Source organism: Ciconia boyciana, chromosome 1 (assembly GCF_034638445.1).
Source record: "Ciconia boyciana chromosome 1, ASM3463844v1, whole genome shotgun sequence".
Taxonomy (NCBI): domain Eukaryota; kingdom Metazoa; phylum Chordata; class Aves; order Ciconiiformes; family Ciconiidae; genus Ciconia; species Ciconia boyciana.
In genome coordinates, this window is record NC_132934.1 from 154,908,129 (window position 1) to 154,928,882 (window position 20,754).

At 42.0% G+C, this 20,754-nt stretch overlaps 1 protein-coding gene across 2 annotated transcripts in view; it reads right to left on the reverse strand.

The window, feature by feature from the left end:
- Positions 1-20,754, reverse strand: part of COL4A2 (collagen type IV alpha 2 chain) — a 146,102-nt gene that overhangs the window by 88,964 nt on the left and 36,384 nt on the right. For both annotated transcript variants that reach the window (XM_072849881.1, XM_072849882.1), the window contains exon 4: positions 14,162-14,242. In XM_072849881.1, the coding sequence (XP_072705982.1) occupies positions 14,162-14,242 (81 nt within the window). The remainder of the gene's footprint in view (positions 1-14,161; positions 14,243-20,754) is intronic.

The following is a 20,754-nucleotide window of genomic DNA, read 5'->3' on the forward strand; positions in this document are numbered from 1 at the left end:
GCAGCATTTGAGAGTTCACTGCATGGATGTTTCAAACCACGCCATAGGATCTTGGCAGTTACACATGACTTCAGAGATTTTATACACATATATCTGACGTACAGAGGAAGTAATTAAACCATATGGACCTCTCCCATACAGTAGGAAGAACAGCACAAATCTCACTTGATTTATTATAAGCTTATGTCATTTAGCAAAACCAACTCTGCAACTGTTTGAAAGAAAGAAGCCAGCTGAGGAGAGGGGACCTGCACAGGGAGCGTGGCTCAGGCAATCCTGAGCGGTTTTATGTGCCTGCGGCCACACAGCGCAGTCAAGACCTTGCTGGCAGCACCAGGTATGAGCTAGCGGAGTGCAGTTTGGTTTGCAAGGCTTCATAACAACAAGAAAAACAAATGGATCTGTCCTCAGACTGCACATTTACCTCTGCCTCTGCTCTGATGGCAGGGGCTAAGGTGGAGGGGCTGCAGGGGACAGCACTGGAAGCTGTCCCTTGTCACTCAGGGGGAGTCCACCTGTTTCTGTTACTGCCCAAGGGGTTGGTCCAAGGGCACCCTGATCCTTCCCACGGGTGCTTCCTGATGAACCAATTCCCTCCTCCTTGGCCTTGGTGGTAGCCACGGATCTGGACTAACCCCAACAGACCCGTTCTCCATTTCCATATATCTCAGGTGGCTTCAGAGGCACGACACCCACTTCTATCCTGCAGCCCCGCTCTGTGCAGGGGCTGAAGAAGGACGAGGCTGGGCTCATGCAATTTAGGCTGTCCCGTCTGCAGGTACACTGATGGTGGGGGAATGGTCCCTACAATCTCTGCCACCATGCAAAGTCCCTAGCAAATATAAATAAAGTAAAATAAAAGCTGTGGAAAAGGGTGCAAGATGGTGTTACACTGCACATCTGTGCCAAGCACATGGAGGAGTGTGCTCTGTAATGGAAAGGGAGTTAGTCTCACGGTGGTAAGGGATGCCCTGCAGTAGCAGCAAAGTCATATTTGAACTGAAGAGTTTCCTGTGGAAAATATGTTCTATCCATAAACCCGCATGCCAGTGCATACCCTCATTAAAGACTGGAATAATGAACATATGTAGGTCCAACACCCACAGTGTGGTGTAGTGCCTTTGGTCCCTGTGCTGCTGGAGTCCCTGTCTCCTGGAAAGAAGCTGTCACTGTGCCCCTCTGCGTGCTGCTACCTCTGCCATTAATGTGGAAGTGCTAGCAATGCTCTTGGCACTGTATGAAGAGCCACACGCAAACAGCTCCTGCCCCAAAGAGCTTATATCCTAATACAGCCAAGCACAGCCAGCTGTGAAGACCATGGCACCCTGTGTTGTGGGGGGAAAAGTTCACGTCACAGAACCGGCTTCTCTCATTCCTCTTCCAGGCTACCGAGAAGGGAAGTCCCTTATGGCAAGCCTTTAACACAAAAAGGGTGGTGAAATGGCAAAGGAAAAGATGTTGCATGGTTGGGAGCAGATAACAGAAAGGTCATAAAAATAATACAGAAGCAGAGGATCTAGAAACTGAGAAACAGCCAAAAGCAAGAGGTGGTTTATAGGAAAAAAAGGAGTATTTGTATCAGAAGAGTATAATACAGACATATCCAAGTCCTTATTAGACTGGACAGAAAGACTATATTGGCTATTGTACCCTGACCAGAGTGAAGCACTATGTGTACTGGGGAGAACAGTGAACACAAGAACTTTCTCTTTTGCTCTTACACCGATACTATGCTTTGCCAACAACCTTGGGGCCAAATAAGCCCGCTTTTAAATGAGTTATAAGGCTCGATAATATCTCTTTAACCAGTGATACTATATTTGCAAAAATTGGTTTTGCTAACTAATAAAATAAGCAATAGTTAGACACAGAATTTCATCAAACAACCATGACCCATACTAAAAAAAAAAAACAAACCAAACCCACCAAAAACCCCCAAAGAGCTTTTCTTTGTTGGGCGTCTATGATAGTACTAGACAGAAAGGAATCCGACAGACTAATATAATCTTTTCATAGAAAAATAATTTTAGCCTGTGGGAGAAAAAATGCTGCACGGATGTTTTATTTGTTTGGGCTTGCAGCTTACTCATTGTCTAGAGCCATTCTCCATACCTAAACCACAAACTTCCATCCTTCAAGATCTTCTTTCTGTATGCTCCCAAAATGAATATCTAATTGTAAGATATTTTAACACTTGTCATCCTTTTCCAGGTCAATGTAATGGAAGCACTTACATATATTTCAACAGCACCATTCATTACACAAAGACACTGAAATATATTTGGAAACCTTACATACAAATTGAGGTAAATAAGGAACATTTATTCTCTTAAGTGTCAATAAGAAAATGCTGAGAACCGGCTCGGTCTGCCTCAGCAGATAGCGTTCGTGATGTCAGCCTGCCCATTCCCACATTCCTGGTCTCTCCAGGTCAGACTCAAAGGATTCCAATAATAGTTTGGTACTTACCAAAGCAGACAGAAGGAAAATGGGTCAATGTTACTTGCTCCCATGTGACAAAAATACAGAAAATAGAAACAAGGACCATTTGAGAAACTTGTAAAGCCTTGGACACATGTCATGAGAAACCATTTACACTCTCTAGAGTGTAATTTAAGTGCTAAGAGATGACCTGGATTATCCTCCTTGGACGCCTGTGTGAGCTACCCAGTTACAGAGCACGGCTATCATCCTTCTGCTGCACGTTCTTTATACTCCTGCTCACGGTAAGCAGAAATTGCAAAACTTGGCCATAAGCACAAAGAATATGGACAGTATATTTGTCCTAAAACAAGCCTGACAGCGCATTTTATTTCCATAATGAAGTGCAATTCATATGTGAAAACCAAGCAAAAATATCAATGACAGATGAGAATGTACCATGCTGTGCAGACACTATTGACCAGAATGAGTGAAAAGATTACAGAGGAGTAGAGAGTCATGCAATTGCTTAACTGCAGGTACTTATTTTCTAAATAAGGTAAAATATACTTTCAGTATTTCATAGGAAGACAGGAAGTAAAAAAAATTTGCTTTTTAACTTTGAGTAAAAAAGTATGGTAACATTTTTAAATGATTGTGAATTACATCCAACGGGTTCTTATCCCAGTGTCAGCTATTGCAACCAAAGTTAGCTTTCCACTACTCATCTCCAACAAGACAGCTAGCTTTCTAAAAGTTTCCTATTATTTCTTCACTACAGTTAAATTTTCTACAGTTAAATTTTAAGTCTTGTTTTATCATCTGCAATAAAGTGGTTCTCAATTCCTTACTGTACTTTGTCTTGCTTTTCTTCTCCATCTCTCATTCAAATTTGTGATATGCAAATGGACAAATACACTCTTAAAAATGCTGCCCTCAAAATAGATTCCTAAAATGCCCTTGAAATACTGGCTGAATTTATTAGCCAACTGCCATAAGATTTGTTTTCTTATTTGAGTGTAACAAGTCCTTAAATCAACAGAATACATAGCTAATGCAAAAGGTATCAAATGGTGTAATTTCAAACACAGGAGCTGAATCTGCATTACAAATAGAGTTAATCCAGCACATTTACTTCAGTCATAATTTTGTTTAAACTACAACCTTGGTATTCATTTTGATTAATTACACTAATTCTTGAGCTTTGTCCAATGCTGTTGAATTGCTCTCTCGTCACACCAGCTGAGATTGCAAAGGTTTTTGAGACAAGCTCATAGGAGAAGTATCTGCACAGATACAGGCCCCTAGGTCAACGGGCTCTAGTGATGAAGTTGAAAATGGAAGTAAAAAGGTGGATGTGTAGTTTTGACTACTTTTCAGTCAAGTATCATTCTTTTTCTCCTGTATAGTTGATTTGAAAAGACTTTAAAGAAATTCTGCTTTCAGGGCTGAAGCAAAAGACAGGGAGTGCAATTTGTTAGCAAGGGATGGACTTAACAGTACTGTAGTCCTTTACATTACAAACATATACATTTTTTACTTATGGAATAAAACAAAGTTTCATAGCTGGCTGAAGCAGAAACACTCTGCAAAAGACCAAATTAAAAAGGAGGGAAAAGATCAGTTTTGGTCAACGTGCATATTTTGTTTGATTTGAAAGACTCCATTTGAGTTTATTTTATCTTTTAAACATTCTGAACATTTACAAATGAAAATGTGATTTTGGCATGAAAATTTAATTGTGTTCATGCATGTATCGAAACAAAACACCCTGCATTTTCTTACATATTTTGCATTTTTTGGTTGAAACAAGTTCTTAGGAAAACCTTTCACCGACTGTTCCCAAATCTCGTATTTTGTGTAGAATGCACATATGGAAGGAGGATTCAATGCTTCTTGCTCATGGGAAAGTTATCTAACCTCTGTCCACCAGTTCAAAAAGATCTCTGATGTTGATTAAACATGTATAAACAGAGCTAAAAAAAAAAAAAAGAAACATGCATATTTCACTCAAAGAAATGTCAGAACAAATGTATTAACAGAAATTAGCTACCAACATGAGTATCCAGCTACACGGTTGATTGATAGTCACTGTAGCCCAGGTTAAGCAATTTTCACAAATAAAACATTAGGTCATAAACTAGGCATTAAGTTTCAGACTGACTCAAGTTCAAGTTCTATCAAGCAAACCTGTACCCTGCCTGCCTTTGGTAGCTAACTCTAGAGATTATGGGACTATTTACTGCTAACAGTTCATGCAATTTAGCCTTAAGCCCAGGATTTAGATGCTTGTGGAACAATGTCAAGACTTTAGGGATTTATGTATGCTGGCAAGACCTTGTATGGCAGTGTTTTGAAAGCATAAACATAAACAAAAGCATGCATTTGAAACTACCCTCAAACGTGTATGTAAAAGGGAACTGTACTCTTGTATCTGAAAGCAGAATTTAGCTTCACACTGTTAAACACTTTTTTATGGTAACACTCTTCTTTTCCCTTCTTTTGCAGTCATCAGTAAGCTGCTCTCCACTATTACCTTGACTAGCCCGAGAAAAAATGAAAATTAAATCTCAATGTACCATACCAGAATTGATTACAGTACTGAAATAATGAAGGGTGCCTTCCTGTCCATGCATAAGAATGCTTATTAGCACTATCGGTATTTTGCATTTAAATCTGCTGCCATTATAAATACCTCCCTCAAACACTTCCCCTCTGAGGGCAGCTCCTCTTCCTGGAAGTTTCCAGAGATTTAACCTTGGCCTATGAAGCAATATGAAATTTTGAAGCATCTTTTTTTGGTACTTCATATCCATTCTAGAGCAGAATGTGACAACACTTTTGAAGATACATGATCAAGTTCACTCCCAAAGCTTTGTATATGGCAAACACTGGAAAGCAAATAGGACATTTTTCAAACCATTACCATCTGGGGAAGGTGAGAACAAAGAGCGACAAGCAAGGGCAGGCCACTGCAAGGCACGCAAGCTTTGTGAATTTTTGGCTTGCGTGATCAGTGGGGTTTCTTCTGGTGGTGGGTTCATGTTTGGTTGTTTGCTGAGAGGCTTCCTGGAGATGTCTGAAGGGTGTATGAACTGGCAAGGTGGTTCCTCGACCCTCACAATGGAGGAGCTTGCACAGCAGAGGAGCTTGCATCAGCCTGTATACAGAGGCTTAGGTCAGCTTGCCTTCTTCCCATGACTCCTAGGTACATCTCAGTGAGGCCAGATCTTCCTTATTGCTACTTAGCTTAACATGGGTAGAGCAGGGAAAGGGAAAAGTAACCCCACTCACCTATCAAAGGAGAGGTTATACTAATATAAACTTTCAAGAGCTAACATATTGTAAGCTCAGGATGCAGGCAGAAGCTGAGCAACAGAGCAGAGACCACTCTGTTTGTTGCAGAGTGCAAGGTGTGTTATTGCTGACCCAGGAGGCAGGTTTTGTATGCGCAGCCCCTGGTCCTAGCAGAAGTCCTGGATTTGTTCTCTAGAGGCAAGAGTGGCTGAGCTGGTAGAGGCAGGAGAAACAGGTCCACAGGCAAGGCCTGCTAGGATGTGGTGGAGCAGTCCCACCTCTGCTGTGGCCGCCCTCACATGGCCACCAGCAAAAAAACCCCCTGATGTTGACTAAACAAGTATTTAGAGGATGTCAGTCTGAGGGAAGGTGGATCCTCAGCTTGGAACGAGGGATCAAACCTCTGATAAACTCTAACCCCCAGCTGATTATAATGTCTGCTTGGCATGAGGATGCTCCTGGAGCAGAGTGAATCTTCCAGGAGAGGACAAAGCAGGTGACGGTAGTGGGAGGTTTGATTATTTGGCACAGAGATAGCTGGATTTGAAACAGCTGAGAGGACTGAAAGGCCTGCTGAGTCCAAAGGTAGCAGAGCCCACAAGATGTCCAGATAGGTATTTAGTCTGGGAGAAGGGAGGAACCAGTGGTCACAATCTATGTTATACCACTGATGAGGGAAAGTAGAGTAGGGATGTCCCAGGGGGTTAACTCAAGGATGCTGTGTGGGAGACTGAAGTCCTTGTAAACTCCTTGGAACAAGAGAAACCTGCACAGGAGGAATGGGCTGGACTTCAGTCAAAATGGAACAAGGCCGCTATTACTGAAAATTAAAAAGTTCACAGAGAAATAGTTAAACTAGAAACAGGGGGAAGACTGACAGCCATGGCGGAACACCTGGTTCAGACTGAATGAACTTGTGAGAGAGACATGGCTAATGTTTAATACATTCCTGAAAAGGCAAGGGAGGAAATGAATAGCATATATGCAATAAATAGGGAAGGTAAATAACACCATTTACAATGCCACTTGACTGGTCCTTGCAACAGAGAATGGGAAAATTTGTAAGTGCTTCTACAACAATGCTAGAGGTCTAAAAAATAGTATTATGGAATTAGATTCCTTGGCAACAAATGACAGCCCTGATATAACAGGCATCCCATGCTGGTGAAAGGAAGATAATCAGCGGTGTACAGAGTTGCTAGGCTGTCTACTTTACAGGAGTGATAGGAAATGAGATACAGCCAGGGCAGTGGCACAGCATGTGAAGGCTAAAACAAAGCGTAACAGAAAAAAAGTACTGAGGGCAGAGGGGAGATTAGGGAATCCTTGCGGGTGGAAATAGCAGAAAGGTAGGACTTGGTTTGTATTTAGGACTCCCCTGTTAAAGACATTGATCATGAAATACTCAGTGAAATTAGAGAAGCTGCAAAACTATGTCAGGTAGCAAAACTGGCAAATTCCAACTACCAATGTACCGTCAGGCACAATGCCTCATTCAGATGAGATAAGGAGATAAAATTTTTGGACACAGCAACTGACTGCTTCTTAGCACAGTGAGCCCTGGGACCTGGAAGAAAGGATGCTGCTCTGGGTTTAGTCTCGAGTGCTTCAAGAGGTACTAGTGGGAGAACTGCTCTGTAAGAGCTTCACAATATAACTGAACTTAATGCTGTAGTGGGATGGAGTAAGCCAAACAAATACATCACACAGATATCCAATTTCAAGAAGGGGAAATAAATAAAAATCACAAAAATAGTAAAAACCTAAAAAAGCAGTCAAAAAGGCAAGAAGCCTAAAGCAACCTGGAGGCTTTTCAAAAACACTGTATTAAAAGCCCTGGTAAACTATGTGTCACATATAAAAAAGAAAGTAAAACAGTTCAATAAAAACCCTGCATAGCTCATAAAAAAGCCTAAGGAGGCTATTGTAGGGAAAAAGGTTAGCATTTAAAAAATTGCTGAAACGAACAGGAAAGCCCATAAAAACCAGATCAAGCATAAATGGCAACTAGGATGGCTATAAAAGAAGGTGAATATTTTGCAGAAGATCATCAAGATGATAGTAAGAAGTTGTTTAAAGAAAAGCAAGAAGCCATCAAAGGAAATAGCGGTACCACATGATGCCAAAGGCTTATAAGGGGCACTTAGGGACAATAAGGCCATAGCAGAGAAACTTAGTGACTTCTTTGCATAGGTCTTTACTGCTGAAAGTGTTTGAGAAGGTTCCAAATCCAAGCTATTCTTTGACCCTGATTAATTTCAGGTAAATATAAAGGAAGTAGTAGATAAAATAGATAAGGCAGATGTTACTAAGTGACCAGGAATGGGTGACGTTCACCTGGGACTTCTGAAGGAACTCAAGTATGAAATTTGGAACTGCTGGCCAAGGTGTATAAGCATCACATTACAAACTGCCACTGCACCAGTGGGCTGGTGCCAACCAAGCTCCCATGTGGAAAAGAGGCTCAAGAGGACAAACTGTGAACTGTGAGCCAGTTTGTCTGACTTTCCTGCTTGGCCAGGCAGTAGTCTACCTTAAAGAATACAATAACTGAGCACAAGGATAAGCATGGTAAAGCAGGCCCTAGTGACCACATATATTTGGATTTTCAGAATGGTTTTGACAAAATACTTCACCAAAGCTTTTTAAAATAAATTCCCTTGGGGTTGGAAGAGAGGTGAACTGAAGGCTTTTATGAACTGAAGGCTGTTAAAGGATAGGAAGAAAAGAATAGTGCTTGATGGTCACATTTCAAAATGGAGACACAACAGCAGTGGGTCCTCTCAGGCATGGGTGCTGGAACTGGTTTTAGTGAAGACTTCAACAGTGATCTAGAGAAGGGACTGAACCATGAAACGTCCAAGTCTATAGATGATACTAACCTCTCTCAGGTTGTTAAATGCCATGCTGGTGATGGGGATGGGGAGATCTGGTGATCTCTCATGCTGGGAGATCCAGAAGGAGCCCACCAAACTGGGTGGGCAGATAGGTTTCAGTGTTGGGGGGCATCAAGAATGGTATTGGGAAGAAAACAGAGGGTGTCAATTTGCTGCTAAGTAAGACCTTGGTGCACCCATAAACCTGTGTGCTGTGTACAGTTGTGGTCTCTCACAGAAGAGAGAGAAGAATAATGGGATTAAGGGTTGGAGTGTTGCCTTCAAAAGAGAACCTAAAAAGGCTCCTTTTGGACAGGAGAAAGGTGGGAGGGAAGACGACTGAGGTTTACAAAATTAGGGAAGCAGTGAATAAGATAAACGCAGAACTGTTCCTTCCCAAATCTTACACTACTAGAAATAGGGTGTACTTGATGAAACCAGAGGGAGATGGACTTAGAACAGATCAGACAGTAATTTTGTATTATCTGAGTAGTGAACTCCTTGGTGCCACTGGAGGTTGTGAAGACACACAGTTACAGCAGCTTCAGAAAAGGATTAGACAAATTCAGGGAGAAACACAGATACTGAAGGAACACATAAATAGGGTGATCTTGGGTACAAGGGAAACGGACTGCAGAAAGTTGTCAGACCTCTGTGCTCCCTGTAAATAGCATCTCCTACTGCCACTGTTGGGGACAGAGTAGTGGGCCAGATGAATTACTGGTCTAATTTGAGAAGACACTTCTTATGTTCTTATTTTGTAAAAATAGAGTAAAATATCAGATTTCATCAGATGTATCAACTTACACTCACCAAGAGCTACAAAGGAGCTACTGCCATTATACCAGCTTAGAAGCCAGTTAATTGTGATGCTCAAGAATTACACTAACAGTTAATACAATGATTGTATTGGAGTTAAACATTTCCCTAAGATATAAGAATGGAATTGACTTTAGAATATTTAAGTGTTGCATTTTGTTGAATTTTTTTTTAATTATGGAGAAAAAAATCTGCTAGATCTAGTCCATGTGTTAAGATTTAAACTTGTATGGAAAATGCTTGTAAGTAAAGATCAGACACTAGATTTCACAATTGTATAGCACCCAAAAGCAGACAGGAATGATTATAGGTGAACTGGTAACAGCTTACCCTTGGGCATTGCATTAGTGAAAGCAATTTAACAGGTATCTGTAAAGGAGTTGCAGTGAACTCTCCTGTCAGCCTTGGTTAAAACCAAATGTTTAAGCACTCCCAAAAAGTGGCCTTTATGGGGGGACATGAAGCTGTCATTTTATTCCACAGTTTCCATTATTCCAGCCTCTTGCAAAAACAATGGCTTGAGCACTGTTAGATGCTTGACTCAGACAGAAAGTACAAAGCGAGATTTCAATAGAGTACATTTTCTCACTCTATAGAAAGATCAAAAAGATTTCTACTCACTTCCACTTTCTACAAAGCCTTCTAGGTTGATTATGAAGTGAGGTTGATTATGAACTTCAATAGGTCAAACAGTTGGCCATTGTACTGAAAGGAGTTATCGTTTCCTACATAAGTGCATTAATGTTTAACAAATTTCAAAGGTGCATATATTGTGCTCTGCCCAATATATGGTTTGCAAAGAACTATAAATCTCAAAATTTTAGGACTTGCAATAAAAATCTAGGGGAAAAAGAAAGAAACCAGAAGTTTTTCGTTTGTTTCTTTCCTTTAGTCCAGGGTTTCCATTTCATTCAAACCAGAATTTCAATACCGTATCAGTGCTTCCCTTTTCTCCTTTACCTCTTCTCCAGGCACCTGGGTACTCCTTCCAGTATTTTCTCCACATGCAGCTTAGGGAGAGGATGAGTCCGTTGCCTTAGGAGAACAACTTAGGAGAAGTTGTCTTAGGAGAAAATGAGAATATGAATCTGTCTCATCTTAGGGAGAAGATGAGTCTGTTGTCTTTCCTCTCCCTTTCCACCCTGTGCCCTCCACTGAGGCTTATATTGTGGTTTCTTTTTGTGTGGATTTGGACACTCCTGCAGGACCTTCAATTCTCGCTGGAACTCGGATGAGCTTTTTGCCAGCTGTGAGAAGGGAAGAGGAGGGTGAGGCTGGTCCCCAAGCTTGGCTCCTGCAGCCCCAGCTCCAACCACCTGATTAGTCATGAGGTGCGGTTAGATAGACTGCATATTCGTATCCAGCTAACAGTAAATACGCACCTAGGTTTAAAGTAAAATAACTAGGCTGCAGTGAAGAAGAACAAAGACGAGAGTGTCATTACACACTAGAAAAAACCCGGCTTATGGAAGAAGTTCCCTTTACTCTTTTTCCTCCGAAGGTGTGAACTCAAAAGCGAGACAGGAGGTGGGAACTTCAAGGTGATCGTGTGTGGTCCAAGAAATACTTTCCTTTAGAGAAACTTCTCCAAGTAACTGCTCAGCATTTGCTGTGAATTGCAAAGGCGGTTACCAACAGTGTCCTGTGATTCTCTGAATTTCTGAATTAGACCTGTTTTCCTCCTGCGAATGAGGCAGAAAGTGCCTTTCACAGCTGTCCTCGCATTCCCGTGAGCAGCTCTGATGAGAGGCGGGAGGCTGCAGGTTAGCCGCTGCCTTTGCCTTGCGGCAGCAGCTCCCACACCGCCACAGTGGGCAGATGAAGCTTCTGCTCTTTCATTTTCCTGTCCCCACTGGATTTTGTTGAGCTGTGTCTGAGCCCAGGGAAAGTTGCAGGGCCGAGCCCAACCAAAAAAGAGTGAGGGAAAAATAAAAACACATACCTCTTTCCGACAGGCCTGCTAGATGCATGCATTAATTTGTGCTAGGTGGCCTTTTGTCCCTACAAACTGCCTGTATGAAACACGATTCAACTTTCCTGTGCCTTTGTGCCTCACCTTATCAGTCCTGAACCAAAAGCAGTGTAGACAGAATCACAGGGCTTCCAGCTGTCCTGCATCTGGAGACCTGGCACAAATCACCGAAGCCTGTCTGAATCCTCATACATCAAGACAGACAGTGCCTCTCTGCCTCTAGCACAGAGCCCCCAGAAGATATCAGCAGGCTTATTTTGTAAAAACCACTTTTTTAAAAACAAAAGCCATTGGATTAAGATAACAAATAAAGAGAAGCATCTTTATTTAAATGCTGTACCTTAAGACTGTAACTGAAGCAATGGCAGAAAATGAAGTAGGACATATAAATAAAAAGTAGACATTTTTTCAGACCTTTTCTACTTTCACAGTTTGCAACTGTATTTACCCCTCCAGTAAATTCACTTCATTCAACAGCTTCTGCTATGCATTCAGTGGGAGCAATCCAAAGAAAGTGCTTTTGTTTGCCTGGTTTTGAGAGACCTGTCATGAAGAGAAGGTGACTTCAGGGGATGGTAGGGCAGACAGCTGGCTGCAGACCCTCACAGCGCTGTTCCCACCCGAGTTCCAGATGCCCTGCAAGTGACAGCTCTGTTGTACCCGAGATGGAGAACCATTGCAGAAGCAGGCTCTGACAGACTGCTTCAGGCACTCTTACAAGTGCAAACATGCAATATGTCTATTGTGCATGTAATGAGTCACCTCAAACAGAAAATGTGTGTCGTGCCAGATTATACAGAGGTTTTGTGAGAATAAATATTCCCACTGAGGATTAGCATGAGACCAGAAGCTATGCCAAATTTGACTAGTCTCTAAAGGCCAATCTTGTTCCTTAAACCAGATGTTTAACAGAGGTTGTGACATCTGAAGAGACCAGCAGACACAAAATACACGCAGTGTATGCTGACTCAGAATGAGGTATATAATTTCAGAGTGTTAAAATACAATTTTTGAAGTGTTATAAAATTCTTTAAATCACTTTCCCTAATATTCCTCCACATCTTGCACAATTAACCACAGTAGCAAAATATAATTTATGTTTTGTAACATCCTCCTTTTCTCTTTTTTAGTGTCTATTTAAAGGGAGGCCAGTGTGATTGGTTACTGGGGTTACTTACTTCCCTGAGATAAATCAAAGAGTGAGAGTGGCAAGTGAGTACATAAAATCTGCCCTTATCTCCCAATCTAGATACTAAGCAACTCACAGGCAGCTTCTCATCAGTGGCACCTGACTGATTCTCTACTTTGGTGATTTAACATTTTCAGCTTTTCTAACCTATGCAATTAATTTTGTTTAGCTACCTCTTTTCTCTTACAATCTTGCCAACTTGAAATTAAGGGTTATTCAGTCAATAAGGAACATGAAAAATATTTCAGTCACAAAAGTTGGTAGTTTTTTGACAGATCCCTATTTTCACGAACTGTAGTGGAAAACAAGTACATCCATGCTTTGCTTTCAGAACCAAAAAAAAATGACACTGAAAAAAGACATAGTAATATCATACTTGAAGCTGTTTCATATGGCATCAGTTTTTGCCTTTCAGTGCCCTTGGAGGGAAGTGGCAGGAGGCACTCGCCAAACTTAATGTGCTGGATGATGAGGGTAAGGCAGTAACAGCTGGAAGGAGCCCCACCAGAAGCTGTGTCTTGGGGGAGGGCTTGTTTGTCCTCAGCTTCATCAGTTTGCTATTAGATTATTGTAATGGGAAGCAGATCATGAGCAGGTCATGGTCAGGGGATGGTAGCATAACCATTACAGTCCTCATGGCATGGTAACGCCAGGATCATCTGACTGCCACGGAGACATCGGGACTTCTGCTGTAAACAAGAGTGTTCCTTGCCTCCCACCTACACTGTGACTTTCCTACCACCTCTTCCTTTGCTCAGACGTGGAGTCAAGCTTGAGGAATGCGATGGGACTGGGAACTGACAGCCTGCTGTGTGGAGGGAAGGCAGAGAACTAAAAAATCTTATGAGGTTTGTGATAGCAGAAAGAGCATATGACCTGCTGCATCTCTTGCCTGACCTATTCTTAGAGATGGGTGGATGGAAAAGGCTGAGTCACCGTCTCAGCTGCAGAAGACCAAGCTGTACAGAAGGAGCCTGCCAGCCAGGGCTCTGAGCCATACAGGATAGGAACTGCCCTATTTCTCAGAGTTCTTTGTGGCAGGTGGCTAATCCCCTCCCCCCCATCTCCCTTCCTCTGCCTCATTCCGCACTGCTCCCCAAAACAAAGAACACACTGTCAGCAACAACCTAATGCCTGAAGTCCCAAACGGTTCCCTTCCAGCAGGGATTTCAGGTTTTGCAGGCCTGGATCCCTTCTGCTTTAATGGAAATCACACACATGGGGTATCTTTTCATCAGATACCATTTCGTTAGAAAGACTTCATGAACATTACTGAGTGGTTTTGTCCATATTCATTCAGCACTGTCACACAATCCAGTGATGCTCTAGCACATAGTGTCCGTTAAATTCTGATCTGATCAGCTCATCATGGCCGTCGGGTCCCTTGGCCCTAATCTTTGAGAGAAGAACCTGCTATATTGCATAACAAAGTATTTCTTCAAATCTAGAAGCTCGTGAGGAAGTAAGACGAAACAACAATAACTTTTTCCTGAAACAGAATAATTGTTTGAATACTCTTAGCAGTCTGATGCAAGTCCACCTATAGCAAACAGCAAGAACGTTTTACAGGAAAAAAATGTTACTTACACGGCTTCCTTTTTCAGGGAAACACTGACATCCTCCACTGCAGTCTCTTCCTCCACATGGTCCCGTGTAAGTCTTACCACCCTGCAAACCAGAACACACATAAAACGAATTGTTAAAAGGTGCCAGCTACAATACCTGGCACAGCACAATAAGCTTTGATTAGCAGACTTGCTGGGAACTTGCCCAAGCAAAGACCAGGATCAGATCTATGACTTCCAGTTGAAACCTCTTTAATCTGTGCTTAGAAGCAGCCGTGAGTGGCTTTCCAGTTCTTGGAGATGAACATCGAGAAATATAATGTTACTCTATTAATTTCCCTCCACATTTTCAAAACATCACAGCTCCATGCTGAGCAGTATCTCAAACATCTTTTTGACACATGCAACAGATACTGTATCACAGAAGCGCAGCTGCTTGGATTCTTCAGGGACATGGACTAAGTCCTAGGTCACAATGCAGCACATCCTTCTATGCGTGCTCTAAATCGCTGCTATATTTTAAAATATTTATGGATGGACATAAAGGAAGACGTAGGTATTATGTTCAAAATCATAAGCCAAATTCCTGCCCTCTCCTCTTCAATGGCTGCCTATTCTGGAGGCACGTAAACTTGCTATCAACCAACCACTGTGACCTAGAAGTCAGACCTAGATTAAGTAGATGGCTGCAGTTACATCTCTCCTGCCTGTCCGGAGCCACCTTGGCCTGGGCCGCAAATATATGGATCACAAAATATGCATCACTCCATGCAAATCCTTGGATGGACTTCAACAGGCAGGCCAGCTCCGATTACACCTAGCATACACTGCCTGCACGAAATGCAGCAGCCACAGTCACTCTTGTTCAGAAACCTGAACAGCAGCGATGCTGTGCACGCTGTGGTGTGACTTTAACTGTAACTTAATAATTAGGAATACTGTGAAGACCAGCCTGCGGCCCACCTAAGCCCAGGGTTTTGAACCCCTGAAAGTGCCCCAGCAGCCTAGTAAGCAATCTGGGAAAGGAGGAAAGGATTTCTCATTGCTATTTCTGAACCTGGTTTGCCTCACAGCAAATAATTAATAGAGCCAGAAGAAAAAGAGAGAAGGACGGAAGTCTAGTGGCTACAGGAAGGACGTCTTGGAACCACAGCCCCTCATTCAGGGCGGCTGCTAATTTTCACATGCACCGCTCCTTAGATAAAACCTCGAGGTACCCCAGCTGTAGGGTGCAGAGTCAGGCTCCATGTCGCTTGCTCCCCTTGCGGCTGGAAGAACCCTGAATCCTTCGTTGCACTGTGGCAGGGCCAAACAGTCCCTTCACCCTTCCTGCCTCCTTCATAGCTTGAGCACGTCATCTCTTGGAAGGGGGATGACATGGGTATAAACAAGCCTCCAAAACAAGATGGGTGCTCTGAACTGCTATGCTGTTGCTTAAAAAGGCAGTGATGCTACCGTTCCTGCCTCAAGCCCTGACTCAAGATGCTAAAACACAGAGAGGGACCAACCCTGCTGTGCTTAGCAATTTTCATGTAGCTCTAAGCAATCCCCTACTCAACACCTGGGGTTGTTGGGTCACATTTCTCAGGTATCCACTCCTACCGTTACACTACTGAGAACCTGAAAACACAGCTCCAGGCTTTGGATTCCTCCCGGGGAGCCAAATGAATAAAAGGTATGGAGCAGGTACCAGGCATTGCCTAAGTCCTCCTTCGGTCATATTTGTACAACATGCTCTCAATCTTACGGCAAGCAGTAATACAAAGTTCCCAAAACAAGTTCTTATGCTTGTCATGAGAAGGTTCATGTCTGTATTGTAACTATTTTTATATATTAAAATACTTTTGTTTCAGCTTCCTATTTAATTCTCACATTTAATGAAACAAGTAGGCTTTTCATACTGATAAAACAGGTCCACAGAACTGAAACCATGCCCTAAGCTATTTAAAGGTTAGGTGTTTGGTTCAAGAAATTATTTCATGGATGTAACAGTGCTCTACGTCATGTTATGAACTCTACTTTATGTTTAGGCTATTGTTTAGAGGAAATAATAAGCCAAGATAGTTTTATAAACTCCAGCAGCTTGCTCAGGTTTGTCCATCTTTTAGTTAAATGTTTGGATGGTCACAAACTCACTGTCTCTGTGTTTTTTTCTTATTAAGCTATTTGCAGATGAAATGTGCACCTCTGGCTCAGTATTCTTCATTTCATGGAGTTTCCCCCTCAACCCCTTTTTGGAAATTAAGAATAGTTCTATTCATTTTTATGGACGCCATGCAGATGTACGGCCTGTGTGAACATATTCCTCTGTAGGATGTAGGCCTTCATTAAGGAGCAGTGTACTAAGTAGTGCAGCCGACAATAAGAATCAACTCTGAAATTTTAGAGAGCTGTTTTGGTTGGAGCTGTAAATAACAGTATATTCCAGTCTAACAGTGACAGACTGACAGATACAGTAATTTTATCATGTGAGTTTTCAATTATGCCTACTAAGAAAACAACAAGGAGAACAATAAGTTTATTTCTTTCTTAATTAGCAGTGTGACTCTAAATTTGGTAAACTGTTGCTAAGGAGAAAATAGAGTATGAATCAGAACTATGGCAAGATATTTGTGCACTTGTAAAAAAAAAAAAAAAGGAGGCTACTAATACTTATTTCGACTGGAAGAAGTTCAAGGTCTATTGTTTGTGTACTATCCACCATCCAACATTTTAATTTGCATGCTGTAACAATACCAGCAGCTAACGTGGGGACACAATTGTTTTCTTCCACAATTTTAGGAAGCCTTTTTTTTTTAGTTTTCTCATTTTATGTCCTTTTATGCACATAAATTCTTCAGATAATTAAGAGAAAAATCAGGAAGAGTTCTCCAAAGGTAGGGAACATAATGGGAAAGCATTTGAGACCAGCATTAATGTATCTCTTCCGGAATATACTTGTGCTCTCCTTATTGCCTAATTTCCACTTCTTCACTTTTTGACTGCTAGTGGGATGACTCTGGGAGCTTTTAGTCACATGTAACATTTTCTACTTTATTATCTATGAATGTTTATAATTTCCTGAAGGCAGATCATTGCACTGTCGTTTAATCTGACATTACTGGGAAGTTACATTATAAAACATTATGGTTTAAAAGTTCTTTAACATTGAAAAATAAATCTGCTAAGGATCCTTGTAAAACTTTGTCAAAAACAATTATACACATGGGCACACAGCTGAGATTAAGGGAAATCAAATGGACATGTATCAGTCAATAACTGGAATGCAAAAAGCCCAGTTTAAAATTTAGTGATAGACAATGCAGTTTTAAAGTACCACAGGTATTTATTTCCTGAGGAAAGCAGATTTCTGGGAACATAACATCAATGGTGACAACCCAGTGTAGTTGTTCTGATCTGAGGCAGGTGCCTGGAACACCTTTTTGGTCAGTGGGGAGAACAGTCAGTCCTAGGACACAATTCACCCCATCCTGATACTGGCATCTAAGCTGACCAACTGCGTCTCTCCCAGAAAGCACCTACTCTTAACCGTAAAGGTGAGTGGAGGTGACTAGTTTACATGCAGACATCTACCCTCTGTGGAAGTCTAAGGAACGGGAGATGAATCTCCTGATTTGCTCAATATGCAGTTAAATGGTGAAAAGTGTGTTTGCAGCAGAATGGTATTCTAGGATTTGGGCAACCAAGCTGGAAGATTGGCAATGGCTGCCAATTCTGCAGTTGTTTGCTGGGAAAACCTTCAGTTCCAGGTCTTGCTCATGTTTTGGATGATCCCAAATTCCACTCTAAAAATCCAGAGTCTAGGCAGAGTCTAGAAATGGCGTTTATATAATCTAATCTAAAATTTCTGTGATACAGGCACAACATCTGGCCTGCTCTTAGACCATCAAGAGAATCTCATCAGATCTATTTCAGACATCTGAGACAAATCTCATCCTAGAAGGATGAGGGGATTAGAAAGGTAGCCTAGGGTAACTAGTTGAGATGTGTCTACAGCGCAGCTGTCCAGTTTCAGGTGAGATGAATCCTACGCTTAGTGTCCAAATCTGATCCTCAAAGCTAGCTGTGGCCTCTGATGGGAACACCAAGTGTGAGGAAAACTATTTAAAAGCAGATATATGGTGCAAACACAAAATGGGTTATACCATTGCACTGGTATGCAAGCTCTCTGTGCATAAGGTGAGGTATTGCTTAATTAGAATTAGGTTGGGGAGTCAAGGCTAAAGTATGATAATTCTGTCCAAAAATATGTAATCTAAATGAAATGTAGCCAACATGAACCACAGGGTCAGAAGGCAGCCTTTGGAGGCAAGGCTGTCTCATTTAGGCAACTGTAAGGGTAAAATTGCCTAGGTAATAGTGTCAGAAACACCAACTTCTGAGTATAACAAAATTGGGACCGATAAGGAAAAAGTAACTAGGAGTAGGTTGTTTTTTTGGGAGGAGTATAGGCAGAGAAAAGGAGGTGCAAGGGTGGTAAAAAGGTGGAAAAGAAAAAAAGAGGAATAGGGTATCCCATTAGGTGAAGAACAAAGACAGTGAGGATATGCTAAGAGCAAGAGCAGGGACATCTGCAGGCAGCGGTGATGCTGAGCTGTGGGCACAAGCCCACTGGGACCCCCCTTGGGAGAGCCCACAGGTCTCTCCACCAGGCATGTCCCCAAAAGACTTTGCTGTGGCAGGGTGGACTAAGAAGGGATAAACTTGTAAGGAAGGACAGGCTTACATCTGAATACCAATTGCAGGAAGAAAGGCAACAGAATTGTAACTCAGTAGCCCTTTTGTGTGATTTATAAGATCTCTTTACAGTACTTTTGTATGAATATTAACAATAAGCAATAGAATTGTAATTCAGTGTTTCTTGCAGTGATGTAGTTGTGAATTAATACTACTACTAACAGTGGTGTGTTATTTAGCCAACTAAAGTATTATTAGGTTCTTAGAGGAGTGTCCTTTAACCAGCAAACATCGTAAGTTACATCTGACATCTCCAGTCTAAAGGGAAAGAGTTGGATTTCCAGAGTAAGACCCCTCTACGAAGCTTTCCGTTCATCCTGGAGGCACCAAAACCTCCTGTCCATCTCTTCCTCCTCCTGGCAGGAGGGCAGTTTTGCTTCTGGTCACACATACAAGTATGTGCTGCACCAGCCATGTGGGTTCCAGCCGACTTGCTCTGGGATCTGAAAACCAGGCAGAAACTACCACACATGAGGGGCTGGAGAGAGACCCTCAGCTCTGTGGACAAGAGGCACAGATCCGCCTAGATCCACAGTGTTCAGAGCTAGGCATCTCTAGAGCAGACTTACCTTGCAGAGACCGGCACAGAGCAGTCCAGAACAGATGAATATCTGCAATTCACTCTCTGCCCTCATTTATTTACCAGCTTAGATATCTCCACAGGGGCCCATATGAGTATGTCTAGCTCACGGAGCCTGACCTACTGGAAAATGTGGTTACAGCTCCTTTATTTTTAAAACAGAGCTGGAGAAGATGATGGGGTAGAGGAGGACTGAGCGGAGCAGCTTTACTCTGCCCCATTCGTTGCACACAATAGCACAGCAGTCAGCACAGTCTCTTAGGAAATGGGAGACCTAACTGCAGTTCTCTGATGGAGAAAATCAAACACGCACCTGCCCCTGGGAAAGCTTTAACCAGCAGGCTGTGAACTAGGCTGGCATGGATGGAGAAAGGGAATGAGGAAAGCAATAAACGGAAAGGGAGAAGGAGGACTTTTCCAACTCTCCTTTTAATATTGTTGGGTCACTGTGCTGGAGTGAATATAAGATTGATGGTTCAAGGAACGTGAACACTACTTAAATGCAAGCAAGAGAAAACATGTAAGGAAGTGCCATCTATGTTTGTAAAGCTTGTCTATTTGCCTAGTATAAAAACCTTCTCATTTTTGTGTATGTGAAATAGCAAGCATAAAATGTGGGTGTCCCAACACAAAATCTTTTTTTGCCCTCTTGCTTTCTCATAATATTTTTGTCCCAAAACAATATTACTTATGTTAGTACATCTTCAGCCAACAAAAGACAACTTCTTTTCTGAGAATTCATAGAGTTCTGCTTCTGACTTAAATGCAGTTTCTTTCAGCCCAACTTTTAAAAGAAACAGAAACATATATGCAGTTCTCTTTAAACTTTTCTGCACTTTAATGATTTATTTTAGTACTAATCTTGGCCACGTTTGTGTAATCGTTATCTCTGCGTGCCCATTCAAGTAGCTTCACTTCAAGGGTTGGTATTGTGACAAAGAACAAAGGCAACCAGAGGACAGACCTCAAAGTACAGTTCTATGAGTACGGAAAGACCAGGAAATATAAGCCATTTCCTTACACGCAGCTCAAAAAAATTAGGGAAATGATAATAAAAATATTGCAACCTGGAATCGAAAGACTCTGCACACTGACATTTTCTTTGATAAAGTTTTATAGGTTGCAGTTGTGCATTAACTTCTGTCCTGACTAGCCCCATTCTGTTCTCCCCATCAATCGCAGTGGCCCCTCCGAGCCAGCTAAGTTTCACTAAGAGAGGTTTTAGAAGGTCTGGGAGCTTGCTGAAAAGCTGAACTATGACTGGGGGTGCTGACATATTGCATGCTTCTGCAGTGTGG